We start from the raw sequence: 19,024 nt of genomic DNA on the forward strand, positions 1-19,024 counted from the left end.
TCATCGCGATCAATCTGACTTGTTGTTTAATTGCTCTCTTTGCCAGCAGATTGCGGGAAGTGATTATTCCTCTCTATTCGGCATTGGTGAGGCTGCATTTGGAGTATTGTGTCCAGTTCTGGGCCCCGCACTACAGGAAGGATGTGGACAAGTTGGAGAGAGTCCAGCGGAGGGCAACAAAAATGGTTAGGGGGCTGGAGCACATGACTTATGAGGAGAGGCTGAGGGAACTAGGCTTGTTTAGTCTGCAGAAGAGAAGAGTGAGGGGGGATTTGATAGCAGCCTTCAACTACCTGAAAGGGGGTTCCAGGGAGGATGGAGCTAGGCTGTTCTCAGTGGTGGCAGATGTCAGAACAAGGAGCAATGGTCTCAAGTTGCAGTGGGGGAGGTCTAGGTTGGATATTAGGAAAAAGTTTTTCACTAGGGGGGTGGTGAAGCACCGGAATGGGTTACCTAGGGAGGTGGTGGAATCTCCATCTTTAGAGGTTTTTAAGCTGAGGCTTGACGAAGCCCTGGCTGGGATGATTTAGCTGAGGTTGGTCCTGCTTTGAACAGGGGGTTGGACTAGACACCTCCTGAGGTCCCTTCCAACTCTATTATTCTATGATTCTTGAACCTATTTCATGCTGACCCAAAGAGTGGTCAAGCAATTGACCCACAATTTATTAGAAGGCCCTGGCAGAGCTGGAGGGAATAGGACAGGACAGCAGGTGTCTGCGGGTCGGGATTGAAACACAGCAGCAGAGCTGTGTGTGTTCTGAGTGTTAGCCCAGACATGGGATAGAAGCTGGGGCTGGAAGCCAGGATTAATGGGTGTTGGCAGTTTTAGGGGACATGGAGGAGCTCAGGACTGGGATAGCAGGACGCTGCGGGTTGGCAGGGCTGTGGGGCGGGCTGTGACAGCCAGGGGAGTATAGAGTCAGGACTGAGGGCATGTGTGCACACTTATGAGCCCAGACATTAATAGCATTAGGTGGGGTGGGCTGTGGGTTAGGGCTGAGGGCAGAACTGGGGATCGCTGGTAGAACAGCAAAGCCCGTCACCATCCAGGTGCGTTGGCTGATCCCTGTCACTGAGGCCTAGAATCCTGGAATTGCCTTTCGCTCGCTGCGCCTGGGCCGTGCTGCCTTGGCTAACCGAGCGAGCGGGAATCTCCCGTGTGTTTTCATGTCAGTTTCACAGCATTGCCTCCTCTCCTTGCATTCCCTCACTTAGGGGGACTCTGGTGGAATTTCTGAATGAAGGGTCACTTTTCACAGCAGCCAGCATAACTGGCTTGACCCCTTTCCCTTTACATATCTTTGTATAACTTTAATCCATGCTTCTGACTTCCTTTCCTAATCAGCCCCAATGGGACTGCTGCTGGGACCTGCTTTTCTCAGTAACGTTTCCATCTAATGGACCTCTCTGGGACCCATTAAAACAAGGAGTAACTTTGTTTCTGCCGCTGCTCCTTAATTGCTTGAGAGGTTTGTTGGATCTCCAGGCAGTGTCTGGATCTCAGAAGAGTGTAACATTTCTCAAAGTGCAGATTAAGGCAAGTGAAGTTATAACAATCTGTGTCTCCTCCTGTAAATCTCTATAGAGTCACGGCTGCTGCCTGACTAATTGGAGAAATTACTTCTTTGTAGATACATTGCTAACGGGGATTATTTTAATGAGCACATAATGAAACAAGGATTTTTTTTTATGTAATGATCAAGGCAGAGTCAATAAAATTAACATGTTTCAAATGAAATTGATCAGGGTTCATTCTTGTTAGGTGGCTGTCACTCCAGATGTGTGATCAGATCTATAGAAACAGCTGCAGACTTAAAGTCAAGTGCCTTACACACGATGGACAGTCTTCATTGCCACTTCTTTGATCAGCCTCCAGGGAACCAAGGTACTTCGAGCCTCTTCTCAGCTCCAATTCCCACTTGCTTTGACTGTGAAATTATCTGCAAATGGAGTGAGAAGGAATATATGTCAGTTACCTAAAAGCATGATATATATTTTTAAATTAAATTTAATCTCTATGACTGTGAAATGGGAAATTTAATCTCCATGACTGAAATGTCAGCAGCCCCTGCCTACGTGAGAACATAAGAATGGCCATATTGAGTCATCCCGCCCAGGTATCCTGTCTTCTGACAGTGGCCAGTGCTGGATGGATCAGGGCGATTGAACAGAACAGAGCAGTTATTGAGTGATCCATCCCTTGTTGTTCAATCCAAGCTTCTGACAGTCAGAAATTTAGGAACACCCAGAACATGGGGTTGCATCCCTGACCATCTATAGTTTAGAGCCATTGATGACCCAATCCTCCATGAACATATCTAATTATTTTTTAACCGTGTTATAGTCTTGGCCTTCACAACATCCTCTGGAAAGGAGTTCCACAGGTTGACTGTGCTTTGTATGATGAAGTACTTCCCTATGTTAGTTTTAAACCTACTGGATATTAATCCCTGCTTATCCTGGCTAATAGCCATTGCTGGACCTATCCTCCATGGACTTATCTAGTTCTTTTTTGAGCCCTGTGATAGTCTTGGCTTTCACAACATCCTCTGGCAAGGAGTTCCACAGGTTGACTGTGCTTTGTGTGAAGAAGCACTTCCTTTTGTTTGTTTTATACCTGCTGCCTATTCATTTCATTGGGCAACCCCTGGTAGTTGTGTTATGCAAAGGGGTAAATAACACTTCCTGATTCACTTTCTCCTCACCATTCATATCCCCCCTTGGTCATTTCTTTTCCAGGCTGAACACTCAGTCCCCATCTTTTTAATCTCTCCTCAAATGGAAGTTGTTCCATAACTCTAATAATTTTTGTTGCCCTTCTATGCACCTTTTCCAATTCTAATGTGTCTTTTCTTAAGATGGGGCGAACAAAACTGCATGCAGTATTCAAAGTGCGGGCGTACCATGGATTTACACAGTGGGATTATAATATTTACTTATTATCTGTCCCTTTCCTAGTGGTTTTGTTAGCTTTTTTGACTGCTGTTGCACATTCAGGGGATGTTTTCAGAGATCCATGATGACCCCAAAATCTCTTTCTTGAGTGGTAAACATTAATTTAGACCCCATCATTTTGTATGTAGAGTTGGGATTATGTTTTCCAATGTGCGTTACTTTGCATTTATCAATATTGAATTTTATCTACCATTTTGTTACCAAGTTACCCAGTTTTGTGAGATTCCTTTGTAACTCTTTGCAATCAGCTTTGGATTTGATTATCTTGAGTAGTTTTGTATCATCTGCAAACTTTGCCACCTCACTGTCTACTCGCTTTACCAGATCATTTATGAATATGTTGAACAGCACTGGTCCCAGTACAGATCCTGGAGGGACCTTGCTACTTACCTCTCTCCATTGTGAAAACTGACCATTTATTCCTATCCCTTCTTTCCTGTCTTTTAATCAGTTACTGATCTAGGAGAGGACCTTCTCTCTTATCCCACGACTCCCTACTTTGCTTAAAAGCCTTTGGTGAGGGATCTTGTCAAAGGATTTCTGAAAATCCAAGTACCCTCTATCCACTAGATCAACCTTGTCCACATGCTTATTGGCCCCCTCAAAGAATTCTAATAGATTGGTGAGGCATGATTTCCCTTTACAAAAGCCATGTTGACTCTTCCCCCCACTACAAAAAGGATGTGGAGAAGTTGGAGAGAGACCAACGGAGGGCAACAAAAATGATTAGGGGGCTGGAGCACAAGACTTATGAGGAGAGGCTGAAGGAACTAGGCTTGTTTAGTCTGCAGAAGAGAAGAATGAGGGGGATTTGATAGCAGCCTTTAACTACCTGAAAGGGGGTTCCAGTGATATTGGTCCATTATTGGATTAAATTATAGAATTGTCAATAACAATGCAGAAAGGCAAAAGTGTTTAATTAATATTTCTTGTCTGCATTCGGGTAATCAAAAACAGATGACATAGTCATATTATATCATGATAATAACACAATTTGCCATCCACTAATATCATGGAAGGATGTAAAATATCAACTATTATAATGAGACATTTTAAAAGCAGAAGGGGTGGAGAACTTGCATACAAGAGTTTTAGAAGAGCTGGCTGAGGGCATCACTGGATTGTTAATATTGATTTTCAATATGCCTCGGCGTGCTGGGGAAGTTCCAGGAGACTGGAAAAAAGGTAATGTAAGGCCAATACTTAAAAAAGGAAAATAGTATAACCTATGTAATTATAGGCCTGTCTGCCTGCCCTGGATCCCAGGTAAGATAATGAAGCCGCTGATACAAGACTCAAGTAATAAATAACTAACATAGCATACTATAATTAATGCCAGTCCACATGGGTTTATGGTAAATAGATCCTGTCAGACTAATTGGATATCATTTTTGGATGAGATTATAAATTTGGCTGATAAAGGTAATAGTGTGGATGTAATAGACTTAGATTTCTATAAGACATGAAGAGGCGGGGTCTCTGACATAGAGCAATATGAATAGCTTGATAAGCTGAATGTAAGCAAATGATGTGTTTTAACGTGGCTAAATGTAAATGTATACCCCTAAGAACAAAGATTATCTGCCAAAATTACAGGGTGGGGGACTCTATCCTGGGAAGCAGCAACTCTGAAAACTTTGGGGACCAGGATGGATAATCAGCTGAACGTGAGCTCCCGCTGAGATGCTGTGGTTAAAAAGTTAATCCGTAAAGGAGGAATTTCAGGTAGGAGCAGATGAATTTATTTTCAATCTTGGTTTGGAACTGGTGCAACAGCTGCTGGAATACTGTGTCCAGTCCTTATACTCACAATTCAAGAAGGATGTTGATAAATTGGAGAAGGTATAGAGAAGAGCCACGTGAATGGCTAAAGGACTAGAAAACATGCCTGATAATGATAGTCTCAAAGAGCTCAAACTATTTGGCTTAACAAAAAGAAGGTTAAGGGTTGATTCGATCACAGACTGAAAGTTCCTACATGGGGAACAAATATTCACAACAAATTCTTCAGGCTGGCAGAGAAAGACCTAATATGATCCGATGGCAGGAAGTTGAAGCTAGGAAAATTCAATCTGGAAGTAAAGTAAAGTAAGAATAATTAATCAGTGGAACAATTTAGAAAGTTTAGTGGCGAATTCACTGTCACTGCCAATTTTCTAACCAACACTGGGTATTTTTTTCTCAAAGATCTGCTCCAGGAATTATTTTGGGGATGCTCCATGGCCTGTTTTATATGGGAGGTCAGACTAGATGATCACAATCTTCCCTTCTGGCTTCGGAATCTATGAATTTATGTATGTACGTATTGATGTTTTCCCCGGTTCCAGGATTGCTCTATCGCTGTATGTCTGTGAATGGTGAATAGATCAGCTGCTCGTGGATTGCGCTCAGGTATATGCAGCATAAATCCTTGCTTTTCTAGGACCAATAAAATGCACAGTAGTGACTTCTTCTGTGAGCTCTTTGTCCATGTGCAGCAACTGAGGGGGGTCAAATGAGGGCATTTCTCATTATTTCACAGATGGGGAAAAAGAGGCTGAGGGATGGGTTTGAGTAACGCAGTGCAGGAAGCATTTGGGAAAGGCTGAACTAGCGTGCTGGTTTCCAGCCTTCCATCACTGTACCTCAGCCAGGAGACAATCCTGACTTAGCAGAATGTTTTATATTATCTAGGGAAGTCTGTGAAATTCTGTTGAGCTCAGGTGTCCCCAGGGTGATGGGGAGCTGACGGTGGAGTACAAAACACTTCCCCTCATCTGATCAGTTTGAGCTGCAGTGCATGAACAAGGTGGGTAGGGTAAATACAGTTGGATGGTGATCGAAAGAGATTCTAAGCAATGTAGCTATCTACCAACTTTGCCAGTCTTTTGGTTTTGAAGTAGCAGATTCTCTTTTATACCGACAATACTTCACGCCACTCCAGCAGTGTAAGGGGTCCATACAATGGAAATGATTCAAATTGATCACACAGACTTTAAGTCCCCTTTGACACTGCTACAGTGGTGGAAAGTGACCTTCTTGGAAATAAGAATCAGGTATGAAATCTTCCTGTAACAAATATAAGTCTAGGTGCGGGAAAAGTAAAATATACCACCTTACGAAGCACCATTAATCAGCAGCCAGATTGTGCATCCTCTAGAGAGAAAAAGATTGTGTATGAAGGGAATTTATATCAGCAAGCTCCATCAACAGAGCTGGTAAGTTAAATCCACTAGCCAGATACTGCTGGAATTGTAATTCAAAGTAACTGTATAGGGAAATAGCTTCACCTTTCTTGGCAATATACGCCCGCTGTTCCAAAAGTTTACCTCAGTGTTTGCCCACTGTACCTGTACTGGAAGAATGGTTATAACTCATCCCTCTGTTTCAATGTAGTATATAGTCTAGGAGGAACAAAGGGAAATAGGGCTGGACTTAATGACTTCTCCCAGTCTTACACTTCTACGATTCAGATACCAGAAACTGAATTTTTATGTTTATGAAAATCCCAAATTGTTCTATGAAAATATTTTTTGCTAAAGTCTTCGTTTCATCAAAGAGAGTGTTTCCATCCAAAATGTTTAAATGAAAATGTTTCCTGGAGTTCTAACAAATTCACGTCTCGAATTTACTGGTTCATTAACTTAGCTCAGGCAGATAGAGAAGTGTAGATGCACATTAATAGAAGAACAGTCCTACTGGATCAGCCCAGTGGTACACCTAGCCCACTCTCCTGTCTTCCGAGAGCGGCCAGTGTCAGATGCTTCAGAGAGAAAAAACAGAACAGGGCTATTCTGAGTGATGCATCCCTGTTCTTCAGTCCCAGCTTCTGGCAGCTGGAGGTTTTGGAGTGTTTATATTTGAGAGCAGGGCACAGAAGAGGGGATTTGAACTCTTGTATTCTCTGCCCAGTTGTCTCTCGGATTTGAACAAATCACTTCTGCTCCCTGATTTAGTTGCTCCTCTTGTACAATAGGAGTAGGGATACTTGCCTGGTCAACTATTCACCCTACTGTGGTTAAATCCGGTCTTTGTCATGCAGGTGTGTGGTGCGGCTGAATAGCCATTCTGTACACATTGCAGGTGTAAAGACCTACACAAGAATTATTATCAGTAGGAGAAGGATTTCAAACTGTGCAGCTGGGATTTTCAAACACACATACGGGAGTTAATCACCCAACTTCCACCGAATGTTACTGAGAGCTGGGTACCTGATTCCCTTAAACCCCTTTGAAAAAACCAGGCTACAACAACAATCACATTGGCATTGAATAGCGCTTGGAACATGATTCCTAAATATTGTTCTGGTCTATCCTAGACTGTCAGCTTTGAGTGAAGCTGACCCCAGGGGAGGTGAGTGGAAGAGGGGGATTGTACATCTGCGCTGTACATCTGGGAAACTGCATCTTTGTTGTTTGTTTCTACTGGCTTGTCTGGCTTGTAGTTTAGATTGTAAGCTCTTTGGAGTAGGGACGGCTGTTGTGCTATGTTTTTCCAGTGCTTAGTACAAACTGTTTCCCAACCATAGGTGGGACCTTAAGATTCTATCAGAAGACACACAAGAAAGAATAAATAGAAATGTTAGTTTCCAGTGTAGTTTCCACGTTGCTGAGAATTTGAGGTATGCTTTTAAAATGGACTAAGTGGTGCTGGCCAAAAAACAAGATTTCCATTTTGTGGAAAATGCCCCAGCTTCACGCTTTGTTTTTATTCCAATATGGAACAAAAATGAGTCCCCTACATCTCAAAGAAGTGCCCCCACCCCTGGGCTAAAGAGCTGCTATTTTCCAGGTTTTTGGTTTAATCAGATATTCCATGTTGGATCTGAGACACCCCCCGATGAGATTTTCAGCTAAACCTAGCGTCTTTCTGTGAAATATTTTAACAAAACGGTATTTTTCCAAGGGAAGCGGTTTTGTCGATCTTTTTTTTGACCAGCACTAGGTCTAAGGAACACAAGCCCCTGTGAAAGTCAGAAGATTGTAAGTGATTCAGGAGTATAAATCCTGTCAACTTTCAGAGGGACTTGTGCAAAAACTGCCACTCTATGGGGAGCAGAGAGAAAAGTTACCTCCCAAGGTGAGGCATGCAGAGAATAGGCCTAATAACAAGGCTTTCTCATGAGTGGGTGGAGTGGGGTTGATGGGTTAAATCAGCAAGAGAGAAAAGACACCATAGGGTCAGCCACCCCAGTGCATCCTCATGGGACTTAGAAGAATGATGAGTGGAGATCCCATCTCTACTGTGGAGGTGGAAAGATGCATAAGGCAGGACAGTGTTGAGTAGCACCCATTTTCTTGTCTCTTCTCATAGCTTTAGTACCAGATATCTGCGGTCTGCACCTTCCATATCCAAATGTGTGTTCAACATGTTAAAATGCTTTATGACCTCTCGTGTCTTGACAGATGGATGTCATGGCTAGGAGAGAAATAAGAAACCAAACCAGCGTGCAGGAGTTCATCCTCCTGGGCTTTCCCGGCACTTGGTACTTCCGGATGTCTCTTATTGTGGTGTTTACTGTGATGTACATCCTGACGATCGTAGGGAATGTGTCCATCATTGCCCTAGTGAGGATCAACCCACATCTGCAGACCCCCATGTACTTCTTCCTCTGCAATCTCTCCTTCCTGGAGATCTGGTACACCACAGCATGTGTCCCCAAGACTATTGCTGTCATGCTGGGAACGAGCCAAACAATCTCTTTCACTGTCTGTCTCCTGCAATTGTTTGTTCTCCTCTCCATGGGGGCCACAGAATGTTTCCTCCTGGCCATCATGGCCTATGACCGCTACCTGGCCATATGCCACCCACTGCGCTACAGCACCCTCATGAACGGCACCTTCTCTGTTCAGCTGGCCTTCCTCTCATGGCTATGTGGGTTCCTGGCTATCTCTGTGCTGGCAGCTTTAATATCCAGGTTGTCTTTCTGTGGCCCTAACATCATCAATCATTTCACTTGTGACATAGACTCTTGGATAGCGCTCTCCTGCACAGACACGCACCTCGTTGAGCTGGCAAAGTTCATTGTCTCGATTGTTGTTATTGTGGTCTCATGCGTGATAACGCTGCTCTCCTATATTTACATCATCTCCACCATCTTGAGAATCCCATCTGCTCAAGGCCGGCAAAAGGCCTTTTCCACTTGCTCTGCCCATCTCACTGTCGTGACTATCTGGTACGGCGCCATCATTTTTATCTACGTCAAGCCTTCTGCTCAGAACTCTTTGGATTTGAACAAAACAATCAACATCTTTAACACCATTGTAACTCCACTACTAAACCCTTTCATTTACACTTTAAGAAACAAAGAGGTGAAAGAAGCCTTGGGAAAGGTATTGAGTAGGATATGAAATGGTTTTCAAACGCCCTGGATTTAGTAGAATTGTAATGAAAAGGACCAAAATGTTAAATAAGTGTCTGAAGGTCATTGATATAGTTGAGTATGAGACAAAAGGATTGGCAGTGATTTTCAAGGATAGCCTTTTCTCTTGCAATGACAGTTGAACACTTACATCCTACCCTAAACCCTAATGTAACATATCCTTATAATGTGCCATTGTGTCTTTGTTTTACAGCTTTTCTCATTTGCTATCACAAACTGCTGTTTACTCACAGATTAACTCAAGTGGGAGGAGGCAATTTGTTTTATGCTGAAGATTCCAAGGTGTTAGCTTTGACTGTCACTTAGCAGGATCTCTGTGTATGAGCCCATTGTTCCCAACCCGCTTTTGATGTTGGATCTAAATTCATGATTTTCTGTTTTTGCCATTTTCAAAGCTGCCTGTAGGAATTAATTGCCGAAAACTTAGCTCTTTTGAAATTCCCTCTTCAATACTTGGGCTCCCCGTTTGTGTTTACTATATAAACTTTGTTTTCCAGTAGCGGGCTCTTGCATGATGTCATGGAACTTCAAGGAAGAAGGCCATACTAGTTAAGAAAATTGACCTTGTTTACAGGGGAAGTGAAGGCAGCTATAAAAAATGACAAGTGAAAGAAAGGGGAAGTTGATAGCAATGAATATAAATCAAAAGTTAGGGATTTTAGAAAATTGATAAGGGAAGAAAAGGGACACAGTGAGAAATCTATGGCCAGCAGAGTTAAGGAAATTAATAGTTTTTTTTGTTTGTGTGTTCATTTAAATATATTAGAAACAGAAAGGATCCTGACAACGGTATTGTCTCTTTCTAGCTAGAAATGGTATAATTATCATAAATAACGCAGAAAATGCAGAAATGTTCAATAAATATTTCTGTTCTGTGTTTGGGGAAAAACAGATTATATACTCTTATCATATGGTGATGATAACATTCTTTCCCTTCCAGTAATATTTCAGGAGGATCCTAAATGGCAGATCCTGATAACTTACATCAAAGGGTTTTAAAAGAGCTGGCTGAGGACTCATAATATTGATTTTCAGTAAGTCTCAGGACCCTGGGTGGTTTCTAGAAGATTGGAAGAAAGCTCCAAATTTAAGAAGGGTAAACGGGACATCCTGGGTAATTATAGACCAATCAACATGACTGATCTCAGGCAAGACGATGAAGCAGTTGATATGGGACTCAATTAATAATGACTTGAAGGAGGGTAATATAATTAATGCTAATTAGCATGGTTTTATGGCACATAGATCCTGTCAAATTAATTTAATTTTGTGTGTGTGTGTATGATGAGATTTCGTGTTTGGTTAGCAAAGGTAATATTGTCGATGTAATATACTTCGACTTTTCGAAAGCGTTTGACTTCCCGTACTGCAAGACACTTTGATTAAAACAAACTGGAATAATATAAACTTAACATGGCTCACAAATGGACTGAAAATTGGCTAAATGAGAGGTATGAAAGTGTAACTGTAAATGGGGAATTGTCAGGTAGCGGGTGTGTTTCTCGTGCGGTCCCCATGGCCATCACTTCTTACCCCTACTTTATTTAATGTTTTTATTAGTGACTTGGAAGAAAACAGAAAACCATCACTTGTAAAGTATACAGATGACTGAAAAGTCGGGGGACTGGTAAACGAAAAGAAGATGTGCTGAGAAAGCCTTCAACAGACTGGAGTGGGAATAGCTCAGACAGATATTCGTAAGATTTGGTTTTGGAAATCAGTTTTCTAAGAGCATATTAGTCCTGAATACTCAACTTGCAGCATATGATTTGGATAATGGTCATCAATGCCCACTTGAGCCATTTGCAATAAATGTGAAAAATATCCCCTTGGGAAAGGAAATCAAAGCTTCTTCTAGCATACAATACAAAATAGCTTTGTATGCTGCCAATGTCTTCTTATAATTGGAAGATCCAGAAGCCTTGTTAAAACTGACTTTGGAAATTGGACGGGTATCAGGCTTCCAAATAAACTCTGATGAATCTGAAATTTTAGTAATTAATATTCCTGAAAGGGTCAAAACAAACTGTTGTCAGCTGCTTAAATTGAAATGGCTAAAGGAGTCTTTAAAAAAATGAGGAATTAACCCCGTGGAGAAAGGTCTTCCAGGGGTACATCAAGTTATCTAGATCTTTGCCTGGTTTTACAGAAGGCTACATAAAAATCATTAGCAAAGTCAGGAAAAATTAAAATTTCATGCAGGCAATGACTTGTTTATACTTCCCTATATACTGTACACTGAAATGTAAGAATAATAGAAGATGAGGGTTGGAAGGGACCTCAGGAGGTCATCTAGTCCAACCCCCTGCTCAAAGCAGAACCAACTCCAACTAAATCATCCCAGCCAGGGCTTAGTCAAGCTGGGCCTTAAAAACCTCGAAGGATGGAGATTCCACGACCTCCGTAGGTTACCCATTCCAGTGCTTCACCACCCTCCGAGTGAAAAACATTTTCCTAATATTCAACCTAGACCTCCCCCACTGCAACTTGAAACCATTGCTCCTAGTTATGTCATCTGCAACCACCGAGAGCAGCCTAATTCCATCCCCTTTGGAACCCCGCTTCAAGTAGTTCAAGGCTGCTATCAAATCCCCCTTCATTCTTCTCTTCTGCAGACTAAACAAGCCCAATTCCCTCAGCCTGTCATAGTAAATCATGTGCTCCAGCCCACTAATCATTTTTGTTGACCTCTGCTGGACTCTCTCCAATTTGTCCACATCCTTCCTGTAGTGGGGGGCCCAAAGCTGGACACAATACTCCAGAGTATTGTCTAATATTTATATTCCAATCCATTTATTTTATAATTATATGGTAAAAATGAGAGAAAGTAAGCAATATTTCAGTAATAACATGCTATTACACTTTTGTATTTTTATGTCTGTTTTTGTAAGAAAGTAATTTTTAAATGACATGAAACTTGTGGGTACATGAGACAAATCAGGCTCCTGAAAGGGGTACAGTGGTCTGGAAAGGTTGAGAACCACTGGACTAGATGACCATGGTGTTCCTTTCTAACCCTATGATTCTGCACGGAGGAAGACTCTCAATACAGAATCTTGCAAAAATATATTTGGTGTAGATGAATAATCTTCTTTGAATATTAAACTGATTCTGAATAAGTAATAGGTAATGTATAATGTTAGAAAGTTAATGTTTTATTGCAACTTTGCCTTAATAAAATGTTCCAAAAATATTAATAGTATTCACACAAGGAAATGTTCCCTTGTTCACAGGATAGTTTCTGATCTCTTGAAACAGGTATGTAGACATATTGCTGCTGTTCATTTGAGCGAGTCAAATGTTGAACCTCCAGAACACCTGAGACAATCACTATTCTCTGATTTCAGTCACTTGGGTCACCTCATGGGATATTGCTCTTCTTTAGGCAAGTGATGACTTTGCTTCCAACTTTTCACAGGGCCCCTTGGACCTCCTTGTTCCTCAGGCTGTAGATGAGGGGGTTGAACATGGGCGAGATGACTGTATAGAGCAGGGAGAAGGCCTTGTTTAAAGCTGGTGACTGATTTCCTACAGGGACTCCATAAACAATAATGATGGTCCCATAGAAAACAGAAACAACCAGGAGGTGGGAGGAGCAGGTGGAGAAAGCTTTTTGCTTCCCAGTGGTGGAAGGGATCCTTTGGATGGTCAAGATGATCCTACAGTAGGAAGTCAAGGTTAGTAGAAAGGGGACCAGGGTCACACAGGCAGACACTATGAAAGACAGAAATTCAACCAGGTGGGTGTCAGTACAGGAAAGTTTTAACAGAGGCATGAAATCGCAAAAAAAATGGCCAACCTCCTTGGAAGCACAGAAAGGCAGCGTGAATGTCAAGGCGACCATTGCTATAGGAGTCAGGAAGCCAGCTACCCAACAGCCGGCTGCCAGCTGAAGGCACACCTTAAAGGTCATCACAGATGCATAAGACAATGGCTTGCATATCGCTAAATAACGATCGTAGGACATGACGGATAAAATGAGACACTCTGTGACCGCCAAAGATCCAAAAATATACAACTGGGCTACACAGCCCATGAATAAAATCACTTCCCGCACTGTAAGGATACTTCTTAGCATCTTGGGGACAATAGTGGTGGTGTAACAGATTTCCAGGAAGGATAAGTTCCCCAGGAAGAAGTACATGGGGGTATGTAGATTGTGATCAGCTGCTACCACCAGAACAATTAAGATATTGCCAACCATGGTTACGGTGTAGATGAATAAAAATGTCACAAACAGTAAGGGCTGTATTTCGTGTAAGTCTCCAAAACCCAGAAGAATAAATTCAGTGATGGCTGTTTGATTTTCTTTGTCAATTGTGCCCATATGCTCCATCTAAAGAAAAGGAAATGTACACAGAGGAAAATTAAGTGATTCATAGATTTTAAGGTCAGAAGAGACCACTGTGATTATCTGGTGTGACCTCCTGTCACAAGCCAGAGAACTTCACTGAAATAATTCCTTTTGAAATAGATCATATGCCTCATAAAGTTACTATTCAATGGAACCTAGTCAACTATAATCCTTTTAAAAGAAATACAGGTGACAAGATTATGCTTCATCCGAACCAATCCCTCCCCAACCCCAGAAATAACAAGAATGAAAGAGAAGGAATCTCAGCACACCCAATAGCATCAGAAAAACTGTGGGAAGTTTAGTAGGATTCTTTGCCTACTTCTATAGGGCTTCAGAAGAGACCCAGAAGAAAGAAAGAAAGAAAGAAAGAAAAATTCTCATCAAATCTTTATTGTGAAAATTATTTTTTGACATTATACTGGGTTTTCAACTAAACAAAATGTGTTGCAGAAAGTGTCTTCTTTCCACAAAACAGAAGAGGACTTTTCATTAGAAAACCAAAAACATGAAAACTGGCATTTTTCGGCCAAGATTTCACCCAAAAATCCATTTATTTATTTTGCTTTGTGGATGTTTTGAGCCAAGCATTTTTCAGTTTTCAGTTTGTCAATTAAAAGATAAAATTTTCCATGGGAAAAAAAATCTGATCACATCTATCTATCTATCTATCTTACATACATACATACAGTAAGTAAGTAAGTATGATGAAGTGGAAACTGAATGAGAAATACATAGACAATATCATTAAAAATTATGTAGACTATTATGGTAGTCAACCCCATGCAGAAATGCAGACCTTAATATAAATTAGGTGTAAAATGCTACCAAATCTGAATTTTCCACCCAGTCACACCCACGGTGACACTTTAAACCCATGAGGCAATTGCTTTGTGTAGGTGTAAATGACCACACAAAATGCAAAACTGGAAGGAATCAAGCCCAATCGTTTTACGGTCATTTTGTATGATGGTTCAGTTTCCTGTTGTTCACGAATGCCAGAAAACTCTGATTATAATTTATCCTGATTAACAAGCAAAGCCATTTTTACCTTTGATTGGTCTGTGGCCTTCATATGTCATTTTAACCCTTGTTTTCACCTCTTCAGCAACCAGAATCTTGTTTCTATTGCTTCATCTTCTCACGGCATGTTCTCCGCTAAGTAAATGAGTTACATGAAAATATACATCATCCACGTTTTTGACCTTCACATGGAGAATTGTGTATTACCATTACCCAACTCAGAAATATATAAAGACATGTTGTCTCATTTGATAACCCAAAGGGACCTCATCACACTATTCATAGAGAGTGATCAGCAGTGTTATTTAAAACAAACTGATAAGTCCTGTGGGGATATTGTTCTCACAGCTACCATACCTAAGAGCCTGATCACAAAGTCCTTTGAAATCAGTGGAAAGTGTAGCTCTGGTGGCTACAAGATTAGGTGACTTTTGGCATGATCTAGCTAATTTCTACGGAAAAGGCCTGATTCACCTCTGTGCACATGGCCAGGATTATAACAATGGACTATGTGAAGGGAATTAAGGAATTAGGTTTCCCAAACCCATTGTATTTCAATATGGATTGGGATGCCTAAATTTCAGCAAAGATGCTCTCTCTCCGTGTCATTCATGCCTTCAGAGATGTTGGAAAGTCCTTAAAAATAGTCAAACTAGCTGCATCGGTTGTGCATGCTGTCTATCTGTCTATTTATATATCATCTGATTTCCTCCCCATCATCCACACTCCAGAGCGGTGAGGAATATTGAGGAAGGAAGTAGAGGTGGGCTTGCAACAAACTGGACCTGATTGTCTTCTCACTCACACTCTTTCTACATTCGCATAACTCCAGTAATGTCAGTGCATGGTGGGATTTCCTACGAGGTCTGAGGGGTTTAATGCATCGCACCCCCCTTGCCTTTCAATTAGATTTAGGTACAATTTTAAAAATCCCAGGTGACTGGGGGCCGGACTGTTGACGGTATTTAGCTGCCTTAAGATCCCGTTGGGTGCATAACAAATGACAGGTAAGCATCTGTCCTGCTGAGGTGCTTTGGAAAATCCCACTGTCACATTTTAACAAGGTCTGGTCTATGTCTTGACCATTAACAAGTCTCTTGGGGTACTGGACCCTAAGAATCTAGACTAGGCCGGCAGGCAACAGCATAGAACCACAGAAGATTTGGGTTGGAAGGGACCTCAGGAGGTCATCTAGTCCCACCCCTTGCTCAAAGCAGGACCAACCCAACTAAATCATCCCAGCCAGGGCTTTGTCAAGCCAGGCCTGAAAAATCTCTGAGGATGGAGATTCCTCCACTTCCCTAGGTAACCCATTCCAGAACACCCTCCTAGTGAAAAACTTTTTCCTAATATCCAACCTAGTCCTCCCTCACTGCAACTTGAGACTCCTTGTTCTGTCATCTGCCACCACTGAGAACAGCCTTGGAACCCCCTTTCAGGTAGTTAAAGGCTGATGATATCAAATCTCCCGTCTTTCTTCTCTTCCGCAGACGGAGGCTTGGTCGACACTTACTTGGGCGATTTGGCGGCAGTCGACCAGAGTTACGCAAAATACGCAAAGAACTTGCGTAACTCCCATCAACGTCTCTGCCTCTCTTCTGCGCGCCGTCTTCACTGCACTGCGCTGGCGGGAACCGCTTTCCCGTCAATGCAGCGCTACGCCACTTGAGAAGGTGGTTTTAGTACGTCGACTTCTGGATGGACTGAGCGGGTTTTCGCCGACTACTCAGTCGATCCAGATAAGTCGATCTGACAGCGGCGATTTTGCCACCGTCTATGTAGACATAGCCTAAGATTCCATAGATTCCAATGGAAGTCAGGCACCTTACTTGCTTAGCTGCTTTTAAAAATCCTGCTAGGTGCTTATCTGCATCTTTATGTGCCTAAATAGCTTTTGAAGTCTGGGTCCCAATTCTTATTAACTTTCATGGGGAACAGGGTTCCTAACTTCCTTAGGCCCCTTTGAAATCACAGACAGCATGCTTTCAGATCCGGAAAAGTAACACCCAGTGATGTTGTGAAAGGGCTCGGTGTTTGAATAAATGATGTGGCTGGCCTTGCTGATGAAGCTCACCATTTCTTCTCCCACTTCCTCCATCAACCTGTTCACTCTTCGGACTTAAGCCACCAGCTGCCAAGTGACCCCAGAAAAGAAATGTCCAGAGACAGGTGGTAACGTTACCCCATCCAATTTGACTAAGAAAAACACATCGAATGGTTCTGATTATTTGCTGTTAATGCAACTGACATCCTGGATACTTGCTTCAGTAACTTTGCATGGTCAGATTTCATGAAAACCTCTAACTATATTTTTTAGTTCAAACACTGTATGTGCCAGTTTCCTTGTCTTCAACTTTAATTTATTGCACACACAGATTCATCTAACCAATACAGTTAAACTTTTATTACCTAGCACCCGCTTTGAACAACTTACAATACTGTGAAAACAGACCAGCCAGATTCTGTACCCGTGACTGAATGTCGGAGATCATACACTTCATTTAATTTTACCCTAAATAAATGTACTCATGAAAGCCATAAAGTTCCTGGCAGCTTTTCTCAGGGCCTCCATGACCTCTTTGTTTCTCAGGCAGTAGATAAGAGGATTGACCAGAGGAGTCAAGACTGTATAGAAGACAGAGAACACTTTGTTAAGCTCTTGCAACATCTTGGTTTTTGGTGAAATATACACAATGATCAGTGTCCCATAGAAAGTAACAACCACAATAAGGTGAGAGGAGCAGGTAGAAAATGCCTTTCGCCTTCCAATGCTAGAAGGAATTCTCAGGATAGCATTTATGATACAAACGTAGGAAGTCAGGGTTAATAGAAATGGTGGTAAAATGAATAGGAAGGAGCTCAAGAAGGTCACAAGTTCCATCTTGCGGGTGACACCGCAGGAGAGGTTTATCACTGGAGTGAGATCACAAAAGAAATGGTCAATTTCACTGGGGCCACAGAAAGTTAATTGTGACATTAAAAATATTATTATGGTAGCAACCAAAAATGTACTTATCCAAGATCCAGCTGCTAGCTGGAAGCAGAACCTTTCATTCATATGGGTCGAATAATGCAGTGGTTTACATATTGCTAAATACCGATCATAAGACATTGCAGTTAGGAGATAACATTCTGTTCCCACCAGAGAACCAAAGAAATATAATTGTACAAAGCAGCCAATAACAGAAATGGTTCTGTCCCCAGTCAGGAGACTGGCCAGCATCCGGGGCAGGATGGTGGAGGTGTAGCAGGTCTCCAAGCAGGACAAGTTCCCCAGGAAGAAGTACATGGGGGTGTGAAGGTGCTGATCAGCCACAACTAGTGCAATGATGAGGATGTTCCCAGCCATGGTCACAACGTAGATCACTAGGAGCAGCAGGAAGAGAAGAATCTGCAATGCAGGGAGACCCCCAAAACCCAAGAGAATGAATTCTGTGATGGTTGTTTGATTTCTCCACTCTGTGTTTGCCATGGTCATATCTAAGGAATACAAACAAATCCAATAATGCAACATGATGGTGATAAACTTAAATCACATCTTCTTTTAAGTTCCAGAAAGGTTCAAAGCTCATCATTACTTTTCCAACAACTGGATCAAAACCCCACACCACGGCATTTATGTGCACATTTGGGAACAAATCAGGCATATTCTGTCATCCAAATTGCCCCAGTAAAAGATCAAATAAAGGTTCAAGATACCCGAATTAGAGGTGGTTGGGAAATTGCTTTGCTTTACTTTTCCCTGAAACAAAAAAGATGAAAAGAAAAATAATTGTTTTCATCACCAGTTTTTGCCAAATTATTTTCAGTGCTTGGGGGTTTTCGGTTTTTCAAATGAAAAAAACCGCCCACAAAATTTAGCATAACATGGAGATTTTTGCAAAATGTTCCATTTAATTAAAAAAGCCATTTTGCTTCAAAAGAGGCGCCTCAGTGAAAAAGTTTTCACTAGCAATACTCCAGAGACCTAAGTGTTGTCATAACAGTTCAGATTATTTGCTCGCCTTCTGTCACACACTAAATGTTGATGTGTAGGACTAAAAAAGCACTTCCCTTCAGTGAAGAGTTCACGGCCAATGATGCTCATTATTTGATATTTTGGGGAATTCCCTTATTGCTCTTCAAAGTTTTTCACTGTTGTGGGTGCTGGGATGTTACTGTGATTGATGCGGGATATTTAACTGAATAGAAATGACTAGGATAACAGCAACACCTACATGAGCCGTTGTCAGCAACCTAGTCAGAGAAGCTCTAGTGTGCTGGGGCTGGGTAGAGTTTAGGCCCTGTTCCTGGCTTTGAGGATCCAGGTGCAGACTTTTGTCTGACACCCT

General features: G+C 41.8%; 3 protein-coding genes across 4 annotated transcripts; 1 reads left to right on the forward strand and 2 right to left on the reverse strand.

Moving 5' to 3' along the window:
- The first annotated feature begins 3,677 nt into the window (after positions 1-3,677).
- Positions 3,678-9,284, forward strand: LOC137149583 (olfactory receptor 6F1-like). 2 transcript variants are annotated; one of them, XM_067543098.1, is made up of 2 exons: positions 3,678-3,688; positions 8,369-9,284. In XM_067543098.1, the coding sequence occupies exons 1-2, from the start codon at positions 3,678-3,680 to the stop codon at positions 9,282-9,284; spliced, it is 927 nt and encodes a 308-aa protein (XP_067399199.1). The 2 variants fall into 2 exon arrangements, with proteins under 2 accessions (XP_067399199.1, XP_067399198.1); XM_067543097.1 differs by lacking the exon at positions 3,678-3,688 and having other exon boundaries at positions 8,340-9,284.
- Positions 9,285-12,728: 3,444 nt separating this feature from the next.
- Positions 12,729-13,643, reverse strand: LOC137149584 (olfactory receptor 10A7-like). Its single transcript, XM_067543099.1, has one exon. The coding sequence runs from the start codon at positions 13,641-13,643 to the stop codon at positions 12,729-12,731; it is 915 nt and encodes a 304-aa protein (XP_067399200.1).
- Positions 13,644-17,205: 3,562 nt separating this feature from the next.
- On the reverse strand, positions 17,206-18,165 carry LOC137149569 (olfactory receptor 6B1-like). Its single transcript, XM_067543083.1, has one exon. The coding sequence runs from the start codon at positions 18,163-18,165 to the stop codon at positions 17,206-17,208; it is 960 nt and encodes a 319-aa protein (XP_067399184.1).
- Positions 18,166-19,024: the final 859 nt, after the last annotated feature.

The sequence above is a fragment of the Emydura macquarii genome, unplaced genomic scaffold (assembly GCF_026122565.2).
Source record: "Emydura macquarii macquarii isolate MOO-44397 ecotype Brisbane River unplaced genomic scaffold, CSIRO-AGI_Emac_v2 contig_771, whole genome shotgun sequence".
In the NCBI taxonomy this organism is placed as follows: domain Eukaryota; kingdom Metazoa; phylum Chordata; order Testudines; family Chelidae; genus Emydura; species Emydura macquarii.